This window comes from Centruroides vittatus, unplaced genomic scaffold (genome assembly GCF_030686945.1).
Source record: "Centruroides vittatus isolate TY-2023 unplaced genomic scaffold, ASM3068694v2 contig_882, whole genome shotgun sequence".
Taxonomy (NCBI): Eukaryota; Metazoa; Arthropoda; class Arachnida; order Scorpiones; family Buthidae; genus Centruroides; species Centruroides vittatus.
In genome coordinates, this window is record NW_027122574.1 from 883,946 (window position 1) to 907,562 (window position 23,617).

A 23,617-nucleotide genomic window follows, 5' to 3' on the forward strand; every position below is an offset into this window, starting at 1 on the left:
AAACAATGATTCTGCTTTAATCACAAGACCATGTCGACGAACTCTTTCTTTAGATATGACACAAATGCACATCTTTCACAATAGACCTGGTCTTTCAATGAATCCCATAGCCAGAAGTCATATGGGGTAAAACAAGGACACCAAGGAGATCAAGGAAGTAATGACTGATCACCCATTCAATCATGAAAGTCTCCCTTAACATATGTTGAACAGAGTGAGAGATGTGGTATGGTGCACCATCTTCCTGCATATGGTATCTTGAAACTTTATTGAAGCTCTGGGATCAAAAAGTCATTAGTATGTTAAGATACCATTCTCCAATAATGGAACAGGTTCAGATCCCAGTTGCATAACTCCATCACCTATCAGTGACTTTTTATCAAAATATTTTTATTTAATAAATGGTGAGCACATCATCTGAAGTACATGTTGTCCAAATGTTTCATTTCAAGTATTAGAACACTCTTTGGAGCCCTCTGTGTTGAAGAAGTTTAATTTTGACAACTCTGTATTTTAACTTAATAGAATATAATTTTATTGAGTAGAGAAATGCTAAAAACAGTAGAATAAAGAAATAAATATTATCAACTGTAAATTTTATCCTGTTCAGTTGTTGGATCAATTGCCAGGCAACAAGATGGTAAATAAATCACTATACACTTTATGTAGGTGAATTTTTGATTATTTGAAAAGGTTCTCCCGATACTTAAGACCCATATGTAATATTCTCCCAAAAAATGTTGGTGGTATGTGAGAAAACTTTGCATCGTGCATTTGGCAATTTTGGCATGCACACTTAACCTCTACCCAGCCAGAGACAGGCAACCTTTTTACCTGTAGTCTTCTGAAGGTCGTTTGGGTAATTCATTGGCCTATGAGAGATTGCTGTGTCTCATATGTAAAGTTGCAATTTTTGAGCTTTTTTTGGGACAAATGTTTCATCTTACATGCCTTAAAATATGGTAATTAACATATGCTGCATCAGCACATTGAAACTACAAGACTGGCTACAATTTTGACCATTACAGGAGTGTCTAATCCATTATAGGAGTGACTGGATTAGACATGCCTATAAGGGTCAAAATGGATATTTCTGTAAAAGGTGCATGTATTTTTTTGCTTCTACATTTCCAATAGGAGTAAGTGTAATATCTCTTTATGCAGCTGCTGTATCAAGACATATTACACTTACTCCTAGTAAAAATGTAGAAGCAAATTAAAGAAGAAAAATAATTATTAAAAAAATTTGTGTATTGAAACAATCAGAAATGTATACATTAAAATGTCAAAATTAATAAAACGTACCAATTAATTTACAAATAAAATTTGTTAGTTTTTAATAAGGTTATAATAATAAAACAATTAAATATTTAAAAATAAAATATATATATATATGTATATATTAACTGGAATACCCATATAAATTAAAAACAATTAAATTAGTTAAAATTTCTTTATACAATAAACAACAAATAAATTATTTCAAAAGCTACCCTTCACTAATTATTTAACATTAATATTTGATACGATTTATAGCTGCAAGATAAGTGTTCTTCATTAACATGGCAACAGTCATAGGTCCAACTCCTCCAGGCACTGGGGTGATATAACTGGCTTTTTGTACAACACCTAAAAAAAAAAAAAAATTTAATTTTGTTCAATCAGCACTTTTGTTATTTTGTTAAGAAGTACGCAAGAAATATTAACATACCATCAAAATCGACATCTCCAACCAATTTCGATTTACCGGTAACTTGATCTTTGATCCTCGTAATTCCAATGTCTATGACGCAGGCTCCTTCTTTAACCATGTCGGCAGTAATTAAATGCGGTATTCCAGTTGCCACCACCAGAATGTCTGCCAACTTTGTAAAGTGTACCAATTGTTCAGCTGGAGTGTGTCTGTGACATATGGTTGTTGTAGCATCTCCTAAGATTTAAAATTGATTAAAATACGAAATGTGTAAATATATATATATTTTTGTGTATTAATTAGTTTAAAACTTTGAGATAACAAGTAAAATATAAGTAAAAATAATCTTCATTATTTATTATATTTCAGTTAATCATATTATTGCTAAAAGTAACTAAAATGAAAAATATTTACTTCTTAATATGTTTTAATCTAAATTAATACCACTACATGTTTGTGATGGCAGCTACATTGATAATTTTTATCAACATGTGATAAAAAGTTTATCCAGTTTAATGATAACATTTTAATATTTCATTATATACACAGCTACCGAAATTTATTTTGTGCTAAGCAGTTGCTGTAAAAATGGATATTTTTTTACTTTTAAAGACGTTTGGCAAAATATTCTGACGTTGCAATTAAATCGAAATGTAGCTAAATGTAAGTAAGTTTCATTTAAAAATCAGTTAGATTTTTTAAGCGATATAAGTACAAAATCTAAAATACTATATCAATATAGTGTTTGTCATTACACGAACAATACTATTAACTAAAAACTACATAACACCGATTTAAATACCCGAAAAACTAGATTACAGAAACATAAATTTAATAATAAATTAAGTAAAATAATTAAATAAAAATAAATAAATTTGAAAATAAAAAAAATCCAAAATTTTATTTTCTGTAATCTTTTACAGAGAATTTATTTATTAAGAAAAAATTAAAAATTAAATTTATTTTTCTATAATTTATTAGAAAAATTCATTTGAAATCATGAAGCAATGCATTAGATGATTTTTATAAATATTTCTGGAGTAAAAAATTTAATTTAAAATTCTAATTATTTACTTCTGAAATCTAGTTTTAATACAAAACTAAATTTTTAATACAGTTTACTCTTGTAATTTCTGTACATAGCTATTACCATCCCTAACATATTTGCTTGAGAAAATTTATTTTATAAGATTAATTCAGAAATATTGGTCTATAAATGCTCAAGAATAATTTATTCTCATTGAATAGAGTTAAATTTATTTACATTATTAGAATTTTACTGATAATTTAAAGAAATGGAATAATATTAATGTCATATCAGTTATGAAATACTGCAGTTGGAATCTAATCTTATTCTAAATACACTGTTATTATTCAATTTCTTATTTTCTTTACAAACCAAAATTCAAATTCTTTCAAACCCAAGGTATAAATATTTATACTTTTATAACAATTTTTATGTTTATAATGACTTATTAAATATGCCAAATTTATGTACACATATTAACTAAATTTTTTAAACTAATTTTCTTTCATTTTTGAGGTACTTTGTATTACAAATTGTAAGAATTCAATAATATAGAATTCTTTTAGATAATTATAAATTAGTTACCTGAATTATCTACATCCATTCGTTCTAAATTTATTTTATTTTTTTGTTTAATTTAGAAAAACAAGTTTAAGAAAAATGATGTCAATATAACAAAAAATAATTGACATAAATGCTAAATTGTCAAAAACAAAAATCTTTATCTCTTCTTGCTCAGCTATTATAGAATCTATAGAATCTTTAAAGCACCAACTTGTAAATTAAATAACAATCAAGCAATTCCTAGTTCTTAGTTCGGAAGAGTATTCCTTAAAGCACGTGGTCATAATATTTCTCAATATTTTATTTTAAATAATTCAAAAGAGAAATTACAAATCCATCTTATTGGATAATCAGATATGTTTACTAATATGGAATAACAGTTTTTAGTATTATTTGTGTGTTTATTTTTCAATAAGAAAATTTTAAATCTTGTTAAAAATTTGGTTATTAAATACTCTTGTTATAGCAAATTGCTTTTTCTTTTTATATTTGAAAAAAAAAAGTTAAACAAGCAAAAAACATTTGTTTAGGAAAAATATTGTCTGATATATAAAAGGCAATGTGTTTATTTTGAATACTTAAAATAACAAAATTATTTTTTAATCATTTTTACCAGCTTGAGTTTCTCCTATTCCATCTGCATGAAGTAGCATGGCCATTGGCATTCCCACATTTTTTGATCGACCACAGACAACTGCATTTTTTCCAAATGTTTTGATTCCTGTAATGAAATGAGATAAGACTTAACTGAATATGTACAACTAAAAAGTTTTTAGAAAATAATGAAGGGGCAACATATACACTCCTTTGGTGATAAGCATGAATTTTGCTGAAGAGAATTAAATCACACAGGGAACACACACCAGTAACTGGATATTGCAACTTTATTATACAAAGAAATGTATTTCAGGCCTTCTGACCCTCTTCAGTTTGTTATTACTGACTTTTTTAAAATTATATAGTGAGCACTAGATAAATCAACTTTGTATTCATAAACTGTATAAAAGTAAATGTAAAATGGTTTAAAGTGTTTATTTATCGTTAACCAACACTTTAAACCATTTTATGAATACTATTTGAAAAAATTGTATATTTATAAATTCCCACTATAATCCACCTGTCTGTTGTTGTCTGTCCTTCCTTAATCTTGAGAAAGGAGTTAGATAGATGAAAGTCAAGACCAGATATGGAAAGCTTAGTTGCAGGAGGTCCAGATTAACTACATACAAACTTCTAGTTTGAACTGGAAGTTACATTACTTTAATTCAAAATTTCCCCTAAATGGAGTTAGATAGCAACAGAGTTGTGCTGGTTATCTAACAGGAAAAGTATGATGTACAGGGGCAAAAACCACTAAAAGAATTGAGAATGTTGTGACAATGTCACAATAAATAATTGCTCATTAGAATTAGTTTGGTTTACTCGGTTACAGCAACACAACACATGAGCAATCTGCTGAAAGGGATGCATCCCAGGAAGACTTTTATGGGAAGCTACACCCTATTTATTTAGGTGTTACTAACGTCAAGAAAACCTGGAAAACTTCATGTGGCCAACCTGTTGACCATGCCCAAACCCACAACTAACTAACTACCAGTGTTGGTGGTTTTGTCCACTCGGTTACTGGAGGATGCTATTAGAATTAAGAAAGTACCATTCAGAAATAAAAAAAACCCAAAGTTGTTAGATGTGGAAAATTAAATAATTGTAAGACTTTTTACAGGGTAACACTTTCAATTCAACACAGGCAAGTGCTATATGCTACCTGTCCCAATAATGATATAGCAAGTCTATTTTGTGCTATATGCTATATTTTGTGCTATATCATTGTCGCAGTAATTAAGTAAATATTATATATATTTTAAAAATTATATCCTTTTTCGTAAGAATTACATTTAGTTTATTATTTTGTTAAATTTTTGTCAATAGATGGCACTATATGTAAAGCTAGCAAATTGAATTTAGATAGAAATTAATTGATTTATAGAAATTAAGTTGATATTTTGCGGTGGAATGTACAACATTATCTAAGTTAGAAGTATGTTAATGTAAACTACAGAGTATCAAAGCAATTAGTTGAATGGCCTAGGAGTGTATAGCAAACAAACGAACATATATATAGATTAATTTAATCCAGCAATTGTTTGATGTTTTCAAAAGGCAGTAACCAAATTTAATAATCTGATTTATAGCTTATAAATGCAATTCTTGTATGTACTATATCTTAAACAATAAGGATTCCTTATCTACTAATCTCAAATTTGGGGTACATATACTAGATCACAATACATATACTACATAGAAACAATCTATACTGGATATATAAATAGGCCGTTAGTAAGAAGGTTATTTGAACGGATGTATAAATTTACATGGGAAAAGAAATCACTGGACTAACAGTTTATAAAATAATAGGTGAACCTGAGTATGATAAAATGAGGGTAAGATCATCAGTGAAGTGAAGACCCATGTAAGCAATTACAGAGAGAAGTGAAATATAAAAACAAAACTGATAGAAGCCGTTGTTTAAATTCCAGGTATGGAAAGTCCTTTCCATTATTATGAAAGTTTACAATGCAAGTTATCACAAGAATATCTTTAATTGTTAATTGTTACTCTTGCTTTATTTCATTGGTTTTTTTAATTTAAATTTTTACAGGCATTCGAAAGTCATATGTTAATTGTTTTTGTTGTGTACTATGCTAAACCAGAGTCAAGGCATAGGAACCAAAACAAGACAAAAATTAAATAAAAGTGTCAGTGTGTGTATCTGTATTCAGGAATTTCCAAACAATATGACATGTATTCAATATAGTGGCCTTCTATAGTGTGATACATGTGTTTCTATTCAATTGTAATGTTCCCAGGCTTTTGTGTAGTGTGTGTGGTATGACACCTGTAGAAGAGAGAACAGGTACAATAAGCACATTATCAATCCTCCACAGATGCTTTATTTCCTGGGTGAGTCTGTGCACTTGCTGATTTTTCAGTACAGTGTTTTGTGCATTGTAAGTGTTTGGAATAGATATGTCTATAATGTATGTGATTTTATTGTGTTTGTCAATGAGTGTGATGTCTGGTCTGTTGTGGTAAATTGTTTTATCTGTGATTATGGCTCTGTCATAGTACATTTTGTGCATGTTGTTTTCAAATATTGTCTGTAGTATGGTTCCTGAATGTCTAATAATCTGTGTTTCTTTGCAAGTTCTTGGTGTATTATATTTGATACTTTATTATGTCTATGTGAATAATCTGTCTGTAGCTTGCAACCAGAGTGATGTGTTGTATAGTTTCTGGCATGATGTGACATTTTCTGTATGTGTCATTTGTGAATGTTGTATCTTTGAGTATGTGTTTTCTGTAGTTTTTAGTATTTATGATCTGATCCTGTATGACAATTATGAACCCTTCCGTCTCCCCAGAGACATCCCCGAGCTAACTAGCTGTTTGATGCAGTTTTGTCAACAAAATCCTGGGCTACGTCATAGGAATGTCTGCCATGGAGTGCCTTACAAGCCCACAATTGCTTAACAGTGTTTATGCATTTTATATATTGTGTCATATCTGTATGATGTGAATGTAAGTTTAATGGTGTGCTATTTAAGTCTGCTAGAGTTACTGCTTTTTATAACTGTGATGTTTCTTGTTTTTGAAGAAAAACTCTCACAGTGTCTGTATTTGTTTGTGGTGAAGGTTTACTATGTCAATCTTTACATGGAAGGGTTAATCTTTCTATGGCTGATTTAGGATGATGTTGTCACAAGATCACATTAAGTACTTAGTAAGTGTTGTTCTTGTTTTCCTTTAAAGTTGTTCAAGATTTGTGTGAATCCAATGTATAACTCCAAAAGAATATGTGAGTACTGGGACGACATATGTGTTTATTGCTTTAACTGTGTTCTGAGAATAGCATTTAACCTACTTTGGTATTCTTTAATTAATCTCTGCTTTATTTGTTTATGTTCTGTTAGTTTGGCTTGCTGGAATCCTAAATACCTGTAGAATGCCCTCTTCCATTGATTCAATCACATCTCCATTTCCAAGTGCAAAATCTCCTTTCTTTGGGACTCCTATTTCTGTGTGAAGTGTTTTGCATTTGTCTAGGCCAAACTCCATTTGTATGTCCTTGGAGTATGAATGTGTGATCTGTAGGAGTTGATGAAGTTGTTTTTGTGTGAATGCATAGTTTTATGCTGTCCATGTACTGTACATGAGATGTGACAATGTAAAATGTGTTGTTTTTCATGTCTGATGTTGTAATCATGTTGCATGTTATTTAACATGTTAGATAATGGGTTCAGGGCTAAGCAGACCAGAGAGATGGGACCAGAGCTAAGCATTTGGTTTGTTTGTGTGGAAGTGTTATGAATTCTGAGATGTAGTGTTGTTCTCCACTGCTGCTGCATAGTGTTTTGGAAGAATGCAATGAGTGATGGATGTATTTTGTACATGTGTAGAATATGTAGCAGCCAACTGTGTGGAACACTGTTATATAGACTACAGAAAACCATTCATGTGTATGTTTCTGTGTTGTTTGTGTGCTTGCTGTAGAATTACTGAATCTATGAGTAACTGTTCTTTGCATCCCCTGTGATTTCTATTGCAACTGTTTTGTCGTTCCGTAAGAATGTTGTGTTCTTCAACATGTTTGTATATTTTGTTTGCGATACAGGATGTCAATAATTTGTAGAGTGTTGGAAGACATGTAATTGGTCTGTATTGTGTGGGTTTATGGTATTGTTTTAGGTTTCATGTAGGTGATGCCCTGAGTAAGAAATTTTGGCATGTCTTGTGGATTAATGATTGTGTGTGTTAGGGTTTAGCTAGTTCCTGGTGCAGTGATATAAACTTTTTGTACCAGAAATTGTGAATGTTGTCTACACCAGGTGTCTTCCAGTTGTGTGTTCTATTAACAAAGTAGCTGATGTCATGTACATTTATTTCAGCACAGGGCATAGCTGGTATGTTGTGCAAGTTTTTGTTCTCCTCCTCAATCCAGCCAGCATCAGCATTGTGTGTAACAGCATTGGACCAAAGAGAAGACCAGTAAGTTGTGAGTTCTTCTTCTGTTGGTGTGCCACTGTGCTGTGTATCAATGTTTGTTTTGGTGCTAATTTGTCTGTAAAAGTTTTTCATTGTTTGTAAATGATTTATTTTGTTGTTTTTGTAGTGAACATATTTTGTATTGTTTGAGTCTATGTGCTTTGGCTGCAAGTTTTTGTTTTAATGTATCAATGTATTCTGTGATGTGTGTGTTGAGATGTTCATGTTTTGTGTGTGTTTTGATTTTCTTGTAAATGTTTTTGAGTTGTTTCTTTAATTTTGGTTTTATGTTGTTTTAGTGTATTATGTCAGCCTGCCTAATTGCTGTCTAATGTCATTTATTTGTGTTTCTATTCTTCTCTGCCAGGCAGCCTTGTGATAAAATTGTGTTTTGTATGTGTCTGTCTGTGAGTATATTTTCAGACCATGGTGTGTTACTACTGTGACTGCCCCAGCATAAACTAATGTATTAATGTCTGAGAGTGTAGAAATTAATGAATGTAGTGTGGTAGTAAGTGAGTGTTTACATAATTTAGTGTTTTTCCTACTACCTTTGACGTGTTGATTTTTGGTATTCGTGGTCATTGTGTGGGATCTGTGCTTGTATATTTAGTGAGTGTTCCCTGAAATATAAGTGAGAGCATATTAACCAAATCTATGTCTACATTATCAGTGGTGGATGAGGAAGTGTCTGTAGTATCAATAGTGGTAGTTGTTGTGCTGTAATCAGTGCTTGTTGCTGGATTATCCTGACAGGTTACACGATCTTCATTAATGTTAGATGTTTCTGTCTGTTGATGTATTTGATCAGCAACCTGTTGTTTGATAAGTTCAAGTGTTGATTGTGGGATAAGGTTATTGTGTATAATTGTTCTTTTTTGATCAACAACCCTTTGTTCAGTGACAATGAGGTGAGGATATTGTTGTGTGAATCTATGGTGTAGTTGTCTGTATGCTGTCATGCTTGTTTGAAGTTTTGTGATGGTGTAGTAAGTACAGATGATAAACTCGTTCATTTCTATTGTTCATTTCATCCGCTGGCATGGTTTTCCAGCCTTTGTGGTCTGTGGATGCATTGCCACAGAAACACCAAGGCTAGGTTGGTTCCTCACATCTGTTGAGGGCATTGCAGTAGCCATGCTTGGGCTGGTGCTGCTTTTGCCACTGGTAACCAAGGGAGACTGTGGCTTACTTTTTGAATGTGAGCCTCTGCCTAACCCACAAATGTGGAACTTGTTAACCTGGGTAACATCCAAGCCAGTATCATACTTAGACCTGATTAGTACCATGGTAAATATCTCCACAGAATGTGGGTGTAGTCACTCTTAGCTTCATTTCTCCTCAGACATTACTGGCATGGTTGTCCCTACCAGGAGCTTGTGCTCCAGCCTGCATTGCCTATGGATCAGTAAAATTACTGGGCTCTCCACAACCACGTGGTGGCCACAGGAGAGTTATTATTATTAATAAAACAAAAATGATATTGCATCTTTTAAAAGTGTTATACTTAAATATTTTAATTCTAATGTAGAAATTTTTGTCATCTATTTATAATTTTTGATAATTATCTGGATTTTATTGGTGTTTTCATTTATTATACACATAACAGTAATATAATGATAAGTATTTGAAAATGACATGCAACATTCTAAACATATATAATTTAACCTCAAGCTATAACCATCGTTGATTACTATGGTGCAGACTGGGAATGCATTCAGTGCCCATGTCCAGTAAATATCCACACAAGGCACTCATATACGACTTAATTATTTTTATTGCACAATCTTCTTTTTTTAAAGTTCTAACTGAAAAATAAAGCTTAGATTATTATTAATTCACTTAAAGTTTTAAGATAATTCAGTAGTAATTTTACATTAAAACTTGAAGATAGATTTCTCAAGCATATAATTTGTTTTGCTTACAAAAAAAGCAAATATTCAAAATAAAAACTGTATATTCCATAAAACAAAAAGTATTTTTTAGCACTAAATATTAAAAAAAAACCATACCTGTTCTACGTAATAACTCCATCACTCCTAGAGGTGTACACGGTATTAAAGCATTCATATCTAGACAAAATCTTCCAACATTTACAACATGAAAGCCATCAACATCTTTACTCGGTGTTATTGAATTGCACACAAATCTCTCATTCATGTGGTTTGGGAGGGGAAGTTGTACTAGAATTCCATCGACATCAGGATTGTCATTCAGCTGATGAATAATATCAATAAGTTGTTGTTGGCTAATTGAAGAAGGCCGTGTGATAGTTTCACTAGAGATACCTAATAGAGTAAATATATCATATTTATTATATTTTTAATAAACAACTTTTTAAACATTAATTTAATATTTGGTTGTCAAATCCATTAGCTTTATAGAAAGTATGTTATAAATTGTCTATTATTAAATAAACAAAATTATATTTTTTTGTAAATGCACAAACAATCTATTGTGCAAAATAGAGCCAATTCTCCAGTCTAAAATTAATAGATTTGACTTCTTAGGAGGGGAAAAAAGTTTAATCATTAATATGAATTTTAGCTGAATATTTTAAGGATGTGAAAGAACTATTACATTAATAAAACTTGATTAAAATTCAAAATACATTTAAAAATTTTAAATTTAATTTTAATACTTTATATAATAAAAAAATTTTAATTGATTAGTTGTTTCAAGTTAACTCTTTATATTTCATAAGATAAAAATATATTAATTATTGTATAATAAAAATAGAAATTTTAAATAAATTTAGAAATAGTAGTCTTGTATTTAATTCCCTAATAAAAATTTTTAAAAAGTCTAGTTATTTTTCATAGTGTCTAGTTTTAAAATTTTATTCACATTTGATTTTGATAATGACACTAATAATGAGATCCGGTTCAAGGTGTACCGGAGATCGGTTGAGACACCAACCTGTTTTTTGCGCAGCTTTTAACTTATTTGCCACATAAATTCCGCTGGCGGGGTTGTCTCCTACCAAAATAACACTTAAATGAGGTCGTCGCCGACCCGAGGCTATTAACTTTTCAATGTCTTGTTTGATTTCTTCTTTAATTTCTGATGCTATCTTGTTTCCATTGATAATTTCAGCTTGTTTTCTATTAAAATAAAAAAAAAAAAGTGAAATTTTATTTAATTAATATCTAAATGAGAAAATTATATTATTTTTATAATTTAAGTTCAATGTAACGAAAAAATTTTTATATGTGTTTTAACAATTAATATAGATATAAAGAAATGGATTTTAATAGAGTTGTAAATTACATTAAGCATTTTGTTTTTTATGGAACAGAAAAAAATATATATACAATTGAGAAATGTATCAAAAATTAATACATTTTTTAAATATAATTACACATTTTAGGATGAAGCAGTTAAATGCAAGCCTATTAGCATGACATTCAAATAATACAGTAGAATAAGAATGAAAAGTTAATGTAACAGGTATTAAGCAGATTATTTATTACCTAAGATTTGGCCAAGCTAGAAATACAAATATCTAGTTCATTTGCTTCCATGTTAATTTATTGTTTATATAATGGATCCTTTTTAATTATGCTATTTTATTTGGATAGTTTGATACCAGACAAATATTTAGAAGTTTGAATTAGAACTGTTGTGATCTGATAATGAGACAAAAAAACTGTACTACACCACCTGATGCTGAGAAAATGAGTTTATACATTAGTTGAATAAACAATTTTATCTTGTTTTGGTTCATTATATTTATGTTCATACACAGGTATACAAATAATCTGTGAAAAGCAACAGTTAGGAGTGAATTTATATTACATTGGTGTTATGAAAAGAAATATAATAATGTGGCTCAAAGAACACAAATATTATGTTAAAAAAAAGGCACTATAACACAATTCTGGCTATATGGATGACTCAAATGTGCGATATAACCTTAACAACGTCCACTTTATTCTATCTACAATTGGAGATTGTACTAACAATGAAGAGATAGAAATATACTAAAGCAAAATTAAAGACAATTTCCTGAATGCCAGAAATGTAAAAGAATTATCTTAAGCCCGGAAATACATCATAGAAAAGAAAGTATATTTAAACTTTTGACTTCAGTATTCTACTATAATGAACTTCATTTGTTAAATTTTATTTGATCTTGTTTTTGATTATTATTTAGTTAATCTCTTGAATGAATAAACTATGTCCAAGTTTATATTTTAAAATATTAAGTTTGAATATACAATCCAAAAATTCCATAATTTGAATATGCTATTTTATAATGATTTATATTTTGAATTCCAAGCCTGAAGACGGACTACGAAAATAGGTTGTATATCTGAACATATCTGGCTAATGCCGAGTTACAGTAATCTCTCTCATTGATAGAAACTGGAAAATCTGGTCTGTTCTATCTAATAAATTGTTACAAAGTCATAATCAAATATAAGAAATTCCAAATTACTTTTAATAAGGAAGAATAAAACAATTTTATATATATTTCAGTTATTAAAAATGCATTCATTTCTAATTATTTTTATTCAGAAATGAACACATGTTAAACAATCAACTACCTGGTATTTACATTTAAATTTTAATATTTTCATTTACAGAAGCCAAGAGAGGCAATATTTTTCATGAATAAGAGATTAATGTACTGTACACTATTTAATCGAAGCAACCAAATGTTTAAAAACAGATTTTTTGAACTTTTGACAGGATAAACATTATGCTGATAACATCATTGATTAGAATATTTGAGATACAGTAGAGTCTTGCAAAAAACTTAATGTGGACCGAGAAGGTGACACGTCTCCAAAAATGAAGGAGTTTTACGTCATAGCAATGATGCTAATCTAAATATAATACCTTTTTAGAAAATTTTCTATGTGCAAATTCATGTATGTATTAAATACATACCAATAGTGACTATTTCTATTTGTAATTAAATTTAAAAAAATATTGGCTCTTCAGTGACTACTTTTGATTTAGTGACATTTGCATCATGGCATTTTGCAGTGGCACCTTAGAAGAAGAGTTACATTGTTTGGTAACATGCAGAATTGATGTTATCATCAAGTATCACCAGCAAAGAGTGATAATTTATTTGACTGTAGTATTAAGTGTAGACGTAGGTATTAGATTATTTATTTATTTACAATGACATGACAAGTTTTATGGAATGTCGAGTTTCTGGGATTCTACTGTAGTACAAAAGGATACGATCAATAGGATGAACTAGCGACTGTGGATATTCAGCTGAATTAAATCAAATGCATCTTAACAATGGATGAAGTTTAAATAATGTTGATGTTTTTGACATGGTTAAGGACAAGTATGACAGTCAACTTTCAGACATGAGTCGAGTCTAAAACTTATACTCCTCAACAAGTAAATTTGTATATCATCATCATCATCATCATCATTTTATTTACTGAAAGACAAATAGAAAAATGAATGATCAGACTTGAATGGAAATGAGATTGATAATCATCTTACCAAAAATGTATTTGTTATTTGCTAGATTTATAATTTCATGTAAAATGATAGTGTTAGTTGGAAAATAATAGCCTGTCGATATATTAGAATAATTGCATTCTTGGAATGTCCCTATTGCCATTTATATGATGCTATTAAAACACGAATAATTGGAAATTTAGGTGGAATACTGCATAAAAAAATATTTACAAAAAAGCTTATTTTTAAGCCTAGAATTAATACCTAAACTGTTGGCAATGAGTTTCATTTTGCCCTGTTATATAGAGAACGTTCTATAAAATAGTGATAAAAATCATAAGTAATTTTCAGTTATTGAAAAGTAAAATACTCTTTGTTGTTGTAGGATTTAGATCTTAATGCTAACTTTATATGTTTTATCTCAACAACTCTGGTAAAAATATTTTAAAAATATTCTTAACTTTTTGGAATATAAAAAATGAATAATTATTTTTTATACATTTCAATTATAAAAAAGATTTTATGATAACATTCGTAATAAATTTAGATGTCTGCAAAACTATTTTAAATGATTAAGTACAGTATAAATAGCTGTAGATAACAACAACAAAAAAAACACATTAAAAGTAAGTTTAGATGCCGACCTTAAACTTCAGTTTTGTTTATAAAAAATTAGAAGTTTGATTATATTTTGTTTTAATATTTTAAATTTAAAATAGATAACAAAATCTTTTTATCCATCAGAAAATCTGTTTACAGTTATAAACCGTATAAAAACATTTTAGATATTCATCTGAACTGATACTAAAATATTTTCCAATACAAATGTTTTTTCTTGAATGATTAATTCTGCAAAGATTTTAACTGTTATTTTTACAATTTCCAAATTATATTAGTACACAAATTTTATAGTATGTATTTAATTAATAATCAGTGTCATATGAAGACTGGAAGGGGACTAAAATTATATTTATAAAATATAACAGGTCCTCCATTTTACAATAATTTATTAAATACATTTTAACAATGAGTTGAGAATCACTAAGTTTTTAATCTAGTTAACATCTAGATCATCTTCAGATGGGAGTAATGTTGCCAGATGTTTATTTTTCTGGACTGTCCTGGATTTTTTCTGACTCCCATCTAGCAACAGGAGAATTTTATTCTAAAAATTGTTCCTACAATGAAGTATCTTTTCCTTTATCCACATTTTAAATGTATTTCTGTCACTGGCAGAGTAAAAATATATATCTACTGCATGAATATGATGTCCTGGAATTAAAGCATCTCAGTATTCCCAGTATCTTTACGGAATAACTCAATTTATCCCAGATTTTATGTTCACGTATCTGGCAATGATAGGCAGAAACAAACTTAAAAGAAATGCCAATGGAATATAGGAAAGATAAGATGGGGAGGTTGGCAGATGGTGTGAAAGACTAAGAAGAAATTGCCAAGCAAGGGGAGAAAGTACTTGACTTTATCATCTAAGACTCCATTTATTGCAATAATATTTTAAATAATATCTCTTGTCTTTGAAAAAATCTTTATAGTTTTAACAATTTATTCAATATGATTTTAATATATTTGGAGGAGAAAAAAATACTTATTAGTCATGTTTTTCGAGATTTGGTGAGACGTGATCTCACCCGCAATTTCAGCACATGCTAAATTTGCACATTTGGTTGTAGTTGGAAGGATGGGATGGGACCACCCTAAAACTTCATTAAAATGCATTGTCATTGTACTTAGAATGTGGAAACTTCGAGGAGATACCTATCTTACCCATTAGTGGATGAAAACTTAAGTTGCAAGATTTGAAGACACGACACAAAGCAAGTTAAATAAAAAGCATTTAATAAAAAAATAAAAAAGATTCAGTTTCTGGTAATATATAATCATTATAAAATAAATTTAAAAATATCCTGAACCAATTATAAAGCAGAAACTTTTTTCCCGAGAGAATTTTTTCATTTCACATGTAAATAAAATGGAATGCACATAAATCAACTAATACGCAAACATAAACTTAATATAATGAAATTAAACCTTTTAGTTTTAGCATTTTCTAAAGTAAGTAAAATCAGATTGAGATATAGTTTTCTTGTAAGGCTTGATAATTTCAATGTTCATATGTGCGCAAACATTACGCAATGTTACAAATTAAGTTTTAAAAGAAATTCCACATTGCCATCCATCAATAATATTGATAAAATATTGGGATTTTAGTACTCTATTGTATTGGGATTGTAAAGTACACTTATTGATGTTTACGCATTTCAAAACGTATAAATTAGAAACCACTTATATTAATAATTACAGACAAGTGACAGATTACAAAATATATCATTATACATTTTACTTATAAAGCACTATCAAGGCAATTAGTATATTCCTTAATTCTTGATCTTAATGCAATGATAAATATTTTTATATATATAAGCATGAATCAACAAAACTAAAGCATCTAGATTTTCAATAATAAATTTTATTATTCCTAATTCTACGAAATATAACTTTGATTGCAGGAAAAAATAAACTACTACTATATATTTTGAATAATTTTTTTTTTTATTTCCTGTAATATGCAAAATGCAGAAAAGTATAACCAATCATTCAGAACTATTAAAATCAGTAATAATTATTTTATAAATAATATAACAATATTTATTATAAATTTTGTCTTATGATGCTTTATAATCTTTCAGAAACATTCTGATCAAGAAAGTGGTCTTGTAGTTTGATGCAGGTATCTTAATTTCCACAACAATACCTTATCTCACTGAGAATTATTTATTAACTTTTGTTAAAGTTATCCTGATAACTGTTCTGAATGATATCTGTATCAGAAAAAAATATGAAAAGACAATAGATTCAAGCTGCTGATCTTTTAAAAACAGGCTCAAAATTCTGATATCAGGCACAATTTTGAGAAGTTCCCAAAAAGGTCAACAGTTCAAATCTCTCTGTTTTGTTGTCAGTTTAATGGAAACTTTAAAAACGAAGAGACTTTTATTACTATTTTTCTTTTTGAAGCAATTTTTAACACTTCACATTAAAAATGTAGCAAAAAACTTTGAATATTTAACAAAATTAAAAATCAGTTTAGAGTTTTTTGATGATTAAAAGAAAAACAAAAAAAAAAAAGCTTTAAATTGGTATAGTATCATAATCATCATCAATAAGTCTTAATAAATCTTTATCATTTAGGAAAAAAATTCTTTAATTCTGCTTAAGAACTCTAATAGTTCTTTAGAATAATCATCATAAATAATTCTCTTGTTATAGAAGCAAATTAGAGAATACTATAACTTACTTTGATTGTGGGAAAAAAGGACATGTTAGAATGAATCATTTATTGATTAAAAAAATTTTTTTATTGAATTTATAATAAAAACACACGTTTCATAACTTTATTCTTTGCTTGTGATAGCACTAACAGTTTAAAAGAGGCAAAATAAACATTACAGTTTAATGTAAACTTTATGCAGTAGATAAATGTTCTCCTATAACAGTTTTCCTCCTATACCACATCATAGAATTATTTATAAAAAAAAAGTAAAGCATTGTTCTTCCAAGCATAACTACTAAAATTAAATTAGCTACTTAAATATGTAGTAACTCAATTAATTGTATTTATATACATATAGCAACATCTCAATAATCTGAAGTATATTAATACATAACCAACCACCAACTGGGGGAAAAAAAAACCAAGCAGAAATCATACAAATTATTGTAATTAGAAATTAACTATTTCACTTGTAAACATTTTTTTCATTAATTGACAGAAATGACCATATATCAGTATCTCAATTAGCAAATCATTATTTTTCCCAATTGTAATTAAGTTACCACATCTACTTGACTTAAATACCGGTTAACTTAATACACACTCACTTCGTTTAACCTTAATATCCGGTATTTCTTGATCGTCCAAACAAACGTTTTCGTCCTCTCCGAGGACTGCCTCAGGTTATTCGAACAAAAGAATAAATTAGAGCAGGATTCCAATTTTTTTGAATTAATTTCTCGAGGAACTTTCAAAATATTCGAATATAATTTGACTATACGCGTGCGCTATTTATTATTTTGTTCGAATGACCTGAGGCAGTCCTCGGAGAGGACGAAAACGTTTGTTTGGACAATCAAGAAATACCGGATATTAAGGTTAAACGAAGTGAGTGTGTAATTAAGTTTTAGTCAAATCTTTGTGCTCTTATAATATGTCAAATGCCATGTAACTGATATATTTTATTAAGCAAACAGAATATGGCTATGTATAAAAAATGCTATTCATTATTTATATTAATTATTATTAAACTGTAGGTGTGCTCACTAGTGGCCGGGCGGTTCTGTCGCAAGTTCGCGCCGTGCTCGGACGGACTGGCCACGTGGAGTTTTCTGGGTTTTCTCCACATTTGTAACACCTGAATAGGGGCCAGTTTCCCTTACAAGACCTCCCGGAAGGCTTTTCCCCTCACGTAACATCGCGCACCAGAGAAGGCAATGGGGAACCACTCTGGTTGTAATTTCCCCCAGGATACACCTTGGTGCATTACTAACCACTTATTAACCTGCACCAAGTGCTCGCTGACGTAAGGATTTCTGATATGACACACAGAGAAACTGTAGGTAAACAACAAGTATCTGGTGAGAACCTCACAGGTCAAACAAATAGCTTTTATAAAAGTAAAGCAGAATCCTTCAAAATGTAGCCAAATTATTTTTAAAAGTAGTCCAAAAAGTATTAAGTCACCCAAATCTAGTAGCCTAGAACCTTACAAATATCTTAATCTGCTACTTGTAGCCCAATTTTTCAATCCTGAAACCCAGCTATATTTTATGATGAGAGAAAAGGGTATTTTATAGGTAAGGTGACACTTGAAAATGTGTTACTGTAAAAGCAAAGCCATGTTGACCAGATTAGAGTTGTTCTTGGTTTATTGTTCTCTTATAGTATGGAGGCCATTTCAATCTAAATGAACAAGTTAACATATGCATAACAGTTTGAAATTTGAAGTGAAAATTCTGTCCAAAGTAGTTATATTTCAAACTAACCTAATTCCTTAACATGTAAATCTGTATATTCCTAGCCAGGTCAAATAGTACAATTATGAACTAATGGGATTTTGAACTATCCAAGTTTGAATTAATGAGGATTTCCTATACCTATCTTTTGCTGTTCCCAAATTTTGAAGATAAATATTCCAAAAAGTTCATTATAAACCTTGACTGTGACTTTTTAAATTAAATCTCATGCTCTTTCTTAAAGTCATCTTACAATCTGAACACTTCAGTAGGTGCTTTGTAACCATTTTCACTATACTGCTCATCAATTATTATGAAGTATAACATAGAAATGAGAAATTACCAGCTCTAAGTTTTATTTCTTGTTCTAAATATAGTAATTAAGCTTATTTATTAGCTGTAACATGTGAAATCATTAAACAATAAAAATGTAGAAAATTAGATAGTTCTACATGTGTTAGTTTAATACTTTAAAGCTCAATTCTAAATCTAATATTTGGGTGAACTACAAAATAAATCAAAAACTTCCCTGTTTACAATATCATCCAATAATGTTAAAATGTCACAAGTAGATGTTTCAAGTAGGTTGATATTGGCATTGATAATGTTATCTTTACTGAGTTTTGACAATTTAATTAAAAGTGAAAAGACATTGATATAATAATAGTTTTATTTTTTTGGCCTATTAAAAACCAGTATTATCCTCTTTCAAAATTTACTCAGATTCTGATTAAAATATTGACCTTCGGAAATAATGCAAATCAAATAAATTACCAAGGGTCATATACAGATTTTGTCTTTAATCGTTTTGACAACTTGACACGACAAAAACAATGTAAATAATATTTAATAGCTAAAAATTTCACACAAATGTTACACACATCTAGAGACCCTAAACATCAACAAATTTTGATAGCATTTTATATGTACAAATGGAAAACAATTATTTTTGTCTAAGGCTTCTTTAAACTCAGGGATCTCAAGCAAACACTATTCAAGTGTTGCTTGAATATGCTGATTATCCTAAAAACTGAATGATCAAGAGTACAGGTGGCCCTCGACTTTCGCACATTTTTTAAAAATTCAACTTTTTAAATATTTTTGTCGATAATGAAAACATTTGCTTCCATGCAGAATGCTCATACACTACAAAATGCGATAGCTCGCTCTACGTTCTCGGACACACATTACTTCCTAAATAGCGGACTTCTCAGAATCCTGATCACTTCTGTGTTATTCCAAGCAAGAGGTCAAAACAGTTTGTCTTGCATTAGGGTATCAATGTGTTGTGTGTTTTGCCAATTTATTTGATTTTGTTTATCAATTAATAAGGACAAAATATTTAAACATGAGTGAAAAACAGACACTGCAGTATTGATACGAACAAAAAGAAATTAAGGACTCAAACTTCATACAATCGAGACAAAGATGGAAATAATTAAACATTCTGAAAACGGTGAATCTTTTGCCTCAATTGGACGTTTGAATGATGTAAACAGATCTACTATATGTTCAATTTTGAAAAATAAGAGTAAAATTAAGGAATATGTTCAAAATTGTGGAAATATATCTTCAAAGATTGTTTCTAAAAGACACAGCATAGTGATGAATGAAATGGAAAGATTTTTATCATCATGGATTGATGATCAACATCAAAATAATGTGTCTCTGAGTTTTTCAATTATTCAAGCTAAGGCTCTTAGTTTACATGAAGATTGGAAGACTAGATTAAATGAAGATTCTAACACAGTGTTTCAAGCAAGTAATGGCTGGTTCAACAAATTTAAAATGAGATACACTATTCAACTAACTCTTGACAACTTTATAAAGAAAACACCCGAAAGCACTTAAACACGCCTCGTTAACTTCATTATGTATACATATTTAAAAATAAATACTTTAAAAACACAGTTTTTGGTGCATATTTTTTTACATCCCTTACTTTCGAACATTCAACATTCACACACACTTTCAGGAACCAATTATGTGCAAAAGTCAAGGGCTGCATGTATATGAGGTAGCATCCAAATGTTCAGGACTGATAAACTAAATCCAGAAATTGTTAGTTATAATGCTGAAGTATATCCTCCTTCAAAATAAGTCCCTCCTCAAAACAATATTTCTGCCAGTGAGTACAGAGATTGTGGAAGCACTTCTGAAACTCTTTCATTGCTATATCCTTCATTTCAATCAGTATTACTTTCTTCATTTCGTCCATGCTGGAAAACTAATGACTTTAACGTCAATACACCAGTGCAGGAAACAGGTGGTATGATCGCAGCAATCTTTGAAACATTTTCATCAGTGAGAGCTGTCACCGGTTGCCTGCTACACTGATTATCTTCAATCTCCTCCCTGTCCTCCTTCAACTGTCAATATCATTTGAATACTCATTGTGACAGTGTGTTATTGCCATAAACTTGCTTCACCATGTAGGTTTACATTGAACCTTTGCCCAAATGAACACAAGACTTAATGGCATTCATCAAGCAACACAATTTTCACAAATTGCCAAGTGTACTCCACCCCTTCCTCACAAAACCTGTATGTATGTAAGTATGTATGTACCACAAATAAACACTTGATCCGTTTGGACAGAACAACTTTCTGGCAAAGGGGTTTATATCATAACAAACCAATAATCACCATGAGTCTGGTATACATGTATATTTCCACAGACCCAGTTCCAGAACTTTTGGATACTATCTTGTAAAATTTACAGATTTTCAATATCTTTTTAATTAAAAAAAAAACTAAAATTACAAACTTCTTTATGAAAAAAATATAATTTTATTTCATAAAAAATTTTTATAAAGTAAAAATTATCAACAACTGAATTCAGAATAGCTAAAAAAGAAGAAGTTTATTTCAAAATAAGAAAAATGATAAAAAAAAAAACATTAATGTACGTTGACAAATTAAATTTTATAAAACTACATCAAATTTGATAGATTAAAAATTGATTAACTAACATTTCCAGCAAAATTTTAATTTCTATTACAACAAATTTTTTTTAATGTTAACTTCTTTACACTTAAAGATTTTAAAATATATTACACAAATCAAAAATAATTACTACAAAATAATATATTAAAAAACATTTATTAATTTCCTTTAATTCGTCTTCTAATATTAACATTTTAAAATGTCACATTTAATCACACAAAAACATTTCAAAACAAAAATATCTAAAACCATATGGCTCCTTTTAGAAACTAAATATAATCAAAACTATTAAAAAAAAATACAACTAGAAATACCAGGAACCAGTTTGTCTTTAAAAAAAATATCCGTTTAAAGTATTACATAACAATAATGTATATATACATACATACGTGTGTGTATGTAAATTATTTTAGTTTTCTTAAGTGTGTACTATATCCTCATGACTTCTCATATGGTATATATTTTATTGATAAAATCACATATAGTATAAAGTTTTCATTTACTCAAATTTACTGTATTAATTCATATTGCTTAAGAAGCCAACTTGTTTTAAGATCTGACTCCTTAACTAATGGCTGGTTTGTTAATTTAAGTATATAATACAATGTCATTATCACCTTTTTTTGGTAGAAGATAAAAAAAACAAAGTTTTAGTTACAAAATCAGTTATTTGTTTTTTCATTAAAAATTAATAGAACACAAATAAAAGGACGACACATTTAAAATGTTTTGAGACGAAGACGATTGGATCGATCGATCGATCAAATCAACGTATAAGAAAACAAGAATGTTTTCTAGCTTCATTTTCTCTCCTTTGTATATTCATAATATTATAATTTTCTCTCGTCTTGAAATTTCTGTATCGACTGTAATCTAGGTAGAAGTTTCTACGTTAATCATTCGAATTTGTGACGACCAACATATGTCAAAATAATTTGACTCTTTTTAAAATAATAATTAAATGATTAAAATCAGTGAAATTATAGGAATGTTTAATAGAATTATATCCAATAAAAGTTATGAATATTTCAAGATTTTTATGTACTTTTGTACTATACTTTTTACAGCTAAAAAACAATCTTCTCAGTCTTTGCAGTATAAAAATTCTACCTTTTAAGAGCTGTAAAAAATTAGCAGTTAGACTAAAGATATTTTCGTTTTTTATTTTTTTTACATAGCTTCATTTACAAATTACACATCCAGAAAGTATGAATGAAGGTGTTTTTTTACACTAAACAAATGCATGTTTAGTCACTCATCAGAAAGCATTGCACGCCTCTAGTTAAGAAAAGTGCTCTTACCTTGAAACTGTAGTAGATATAAAGCATTTTTGGTGATAAGGATCGTTTCCATGTTTCATCGAGCAAGCGTGAAGGGCTTTAGAATTCGTCCTAGAGCAAAAATTGCAAAGAATTCTCTGCAAATATCTTAGACTCATAACTACAGGACGGCATTTACGCGAGTAACTAACATTTACCGGTCGAACCGCCGTCGAGTGATAGTAAAATACACAACTATTAACACTTATATAGGTCAGTAGATCGCCATTAGGTCAACGAACGTAAAGAGAAAACAGGAAAATCGCATTAACTCGCCCGGTTCGTTCATTTACATGCACAACTCCACGAGGTGAGTCCGGCCATCTTTTATTAAAAATAAAATAATAATAATAATACATTTTAAATTTTAATTTATAAGCTCTTTAAGAAACTACGAATAAGAAACGAAGCATTTGAATTAATTTTTTAGCGAGAGAAAAATAATAATAATAATAATAATAATAATAATAATAATAAAAGTTTACGGCCAGACGCGTTGATCGTTCGATTATTAACCGTCAGATGGTGTTGAGTTAGTACACGTGCTTTGTGTACATCACG

The 23,617-nt window shown here is 29.4% G+C and overlaps 1 protein-coding gene across 1 annotated transcript; it reads right to left on the reverse strand.

The window, feature by feature from the left end:
* Positions 1-571: 571 nt before the first annotated feature.
* Positions 572-23,409, reverse strand: Nmdmc (NAD-dependent methylenetetrahydrofolate dehydrogenase). Its single transcript, XM_067280164.1, has 6 exons — positions 23,039-23,409; positions 11,247-11,431; positions 10,340-10,615; positions 3,898-4,005; positions 1,712-1,930; positions 572-1,629 (listed from the first exon to the last, which is right to left on the reverse strand). The coding sequence occupies exons 1-6, from the start codon at positions 23,173-23,175 to the stop codon at positions 1,514-1,516; spliced, it is 1,041 nt and encodes a 346-aa protein (XP_067136265.1). The 5' UTR covers positions 23,176-23,409; the 3' UTR covers positions 572-1,513.
* Positions 23,410-23,617: the final 208 nt, after the last annotated feature.

What these genes read in the sequence shown, in the direction of transcription:
- Nmdmc (XM_067280164.1), bottom strand. Translation starts at nt 23,175, where the DNA reads ATGAGTCTAAGATATTTGCAGAGAATTCTTTGCAATTTTTGCTCTAGG. An exon ending in ATATCTACTACAGTTTCAAG is followed by an intron (nt 11,432 to 23,038) that starts GTAAGAGCACTT and finishes TTATTTTAATAG; the next exon opens with AAAACAAGCTGAAATTATCA. An exon ending in TGGAGATGTCGATTTTGATG is followed by an intron (nt 1,630 to 1,711) that starts GTATGTTAATAT and finishes TTTTTTTTTTAG; the next exon opens with GTGTTGTACAAAAAGCCAGT.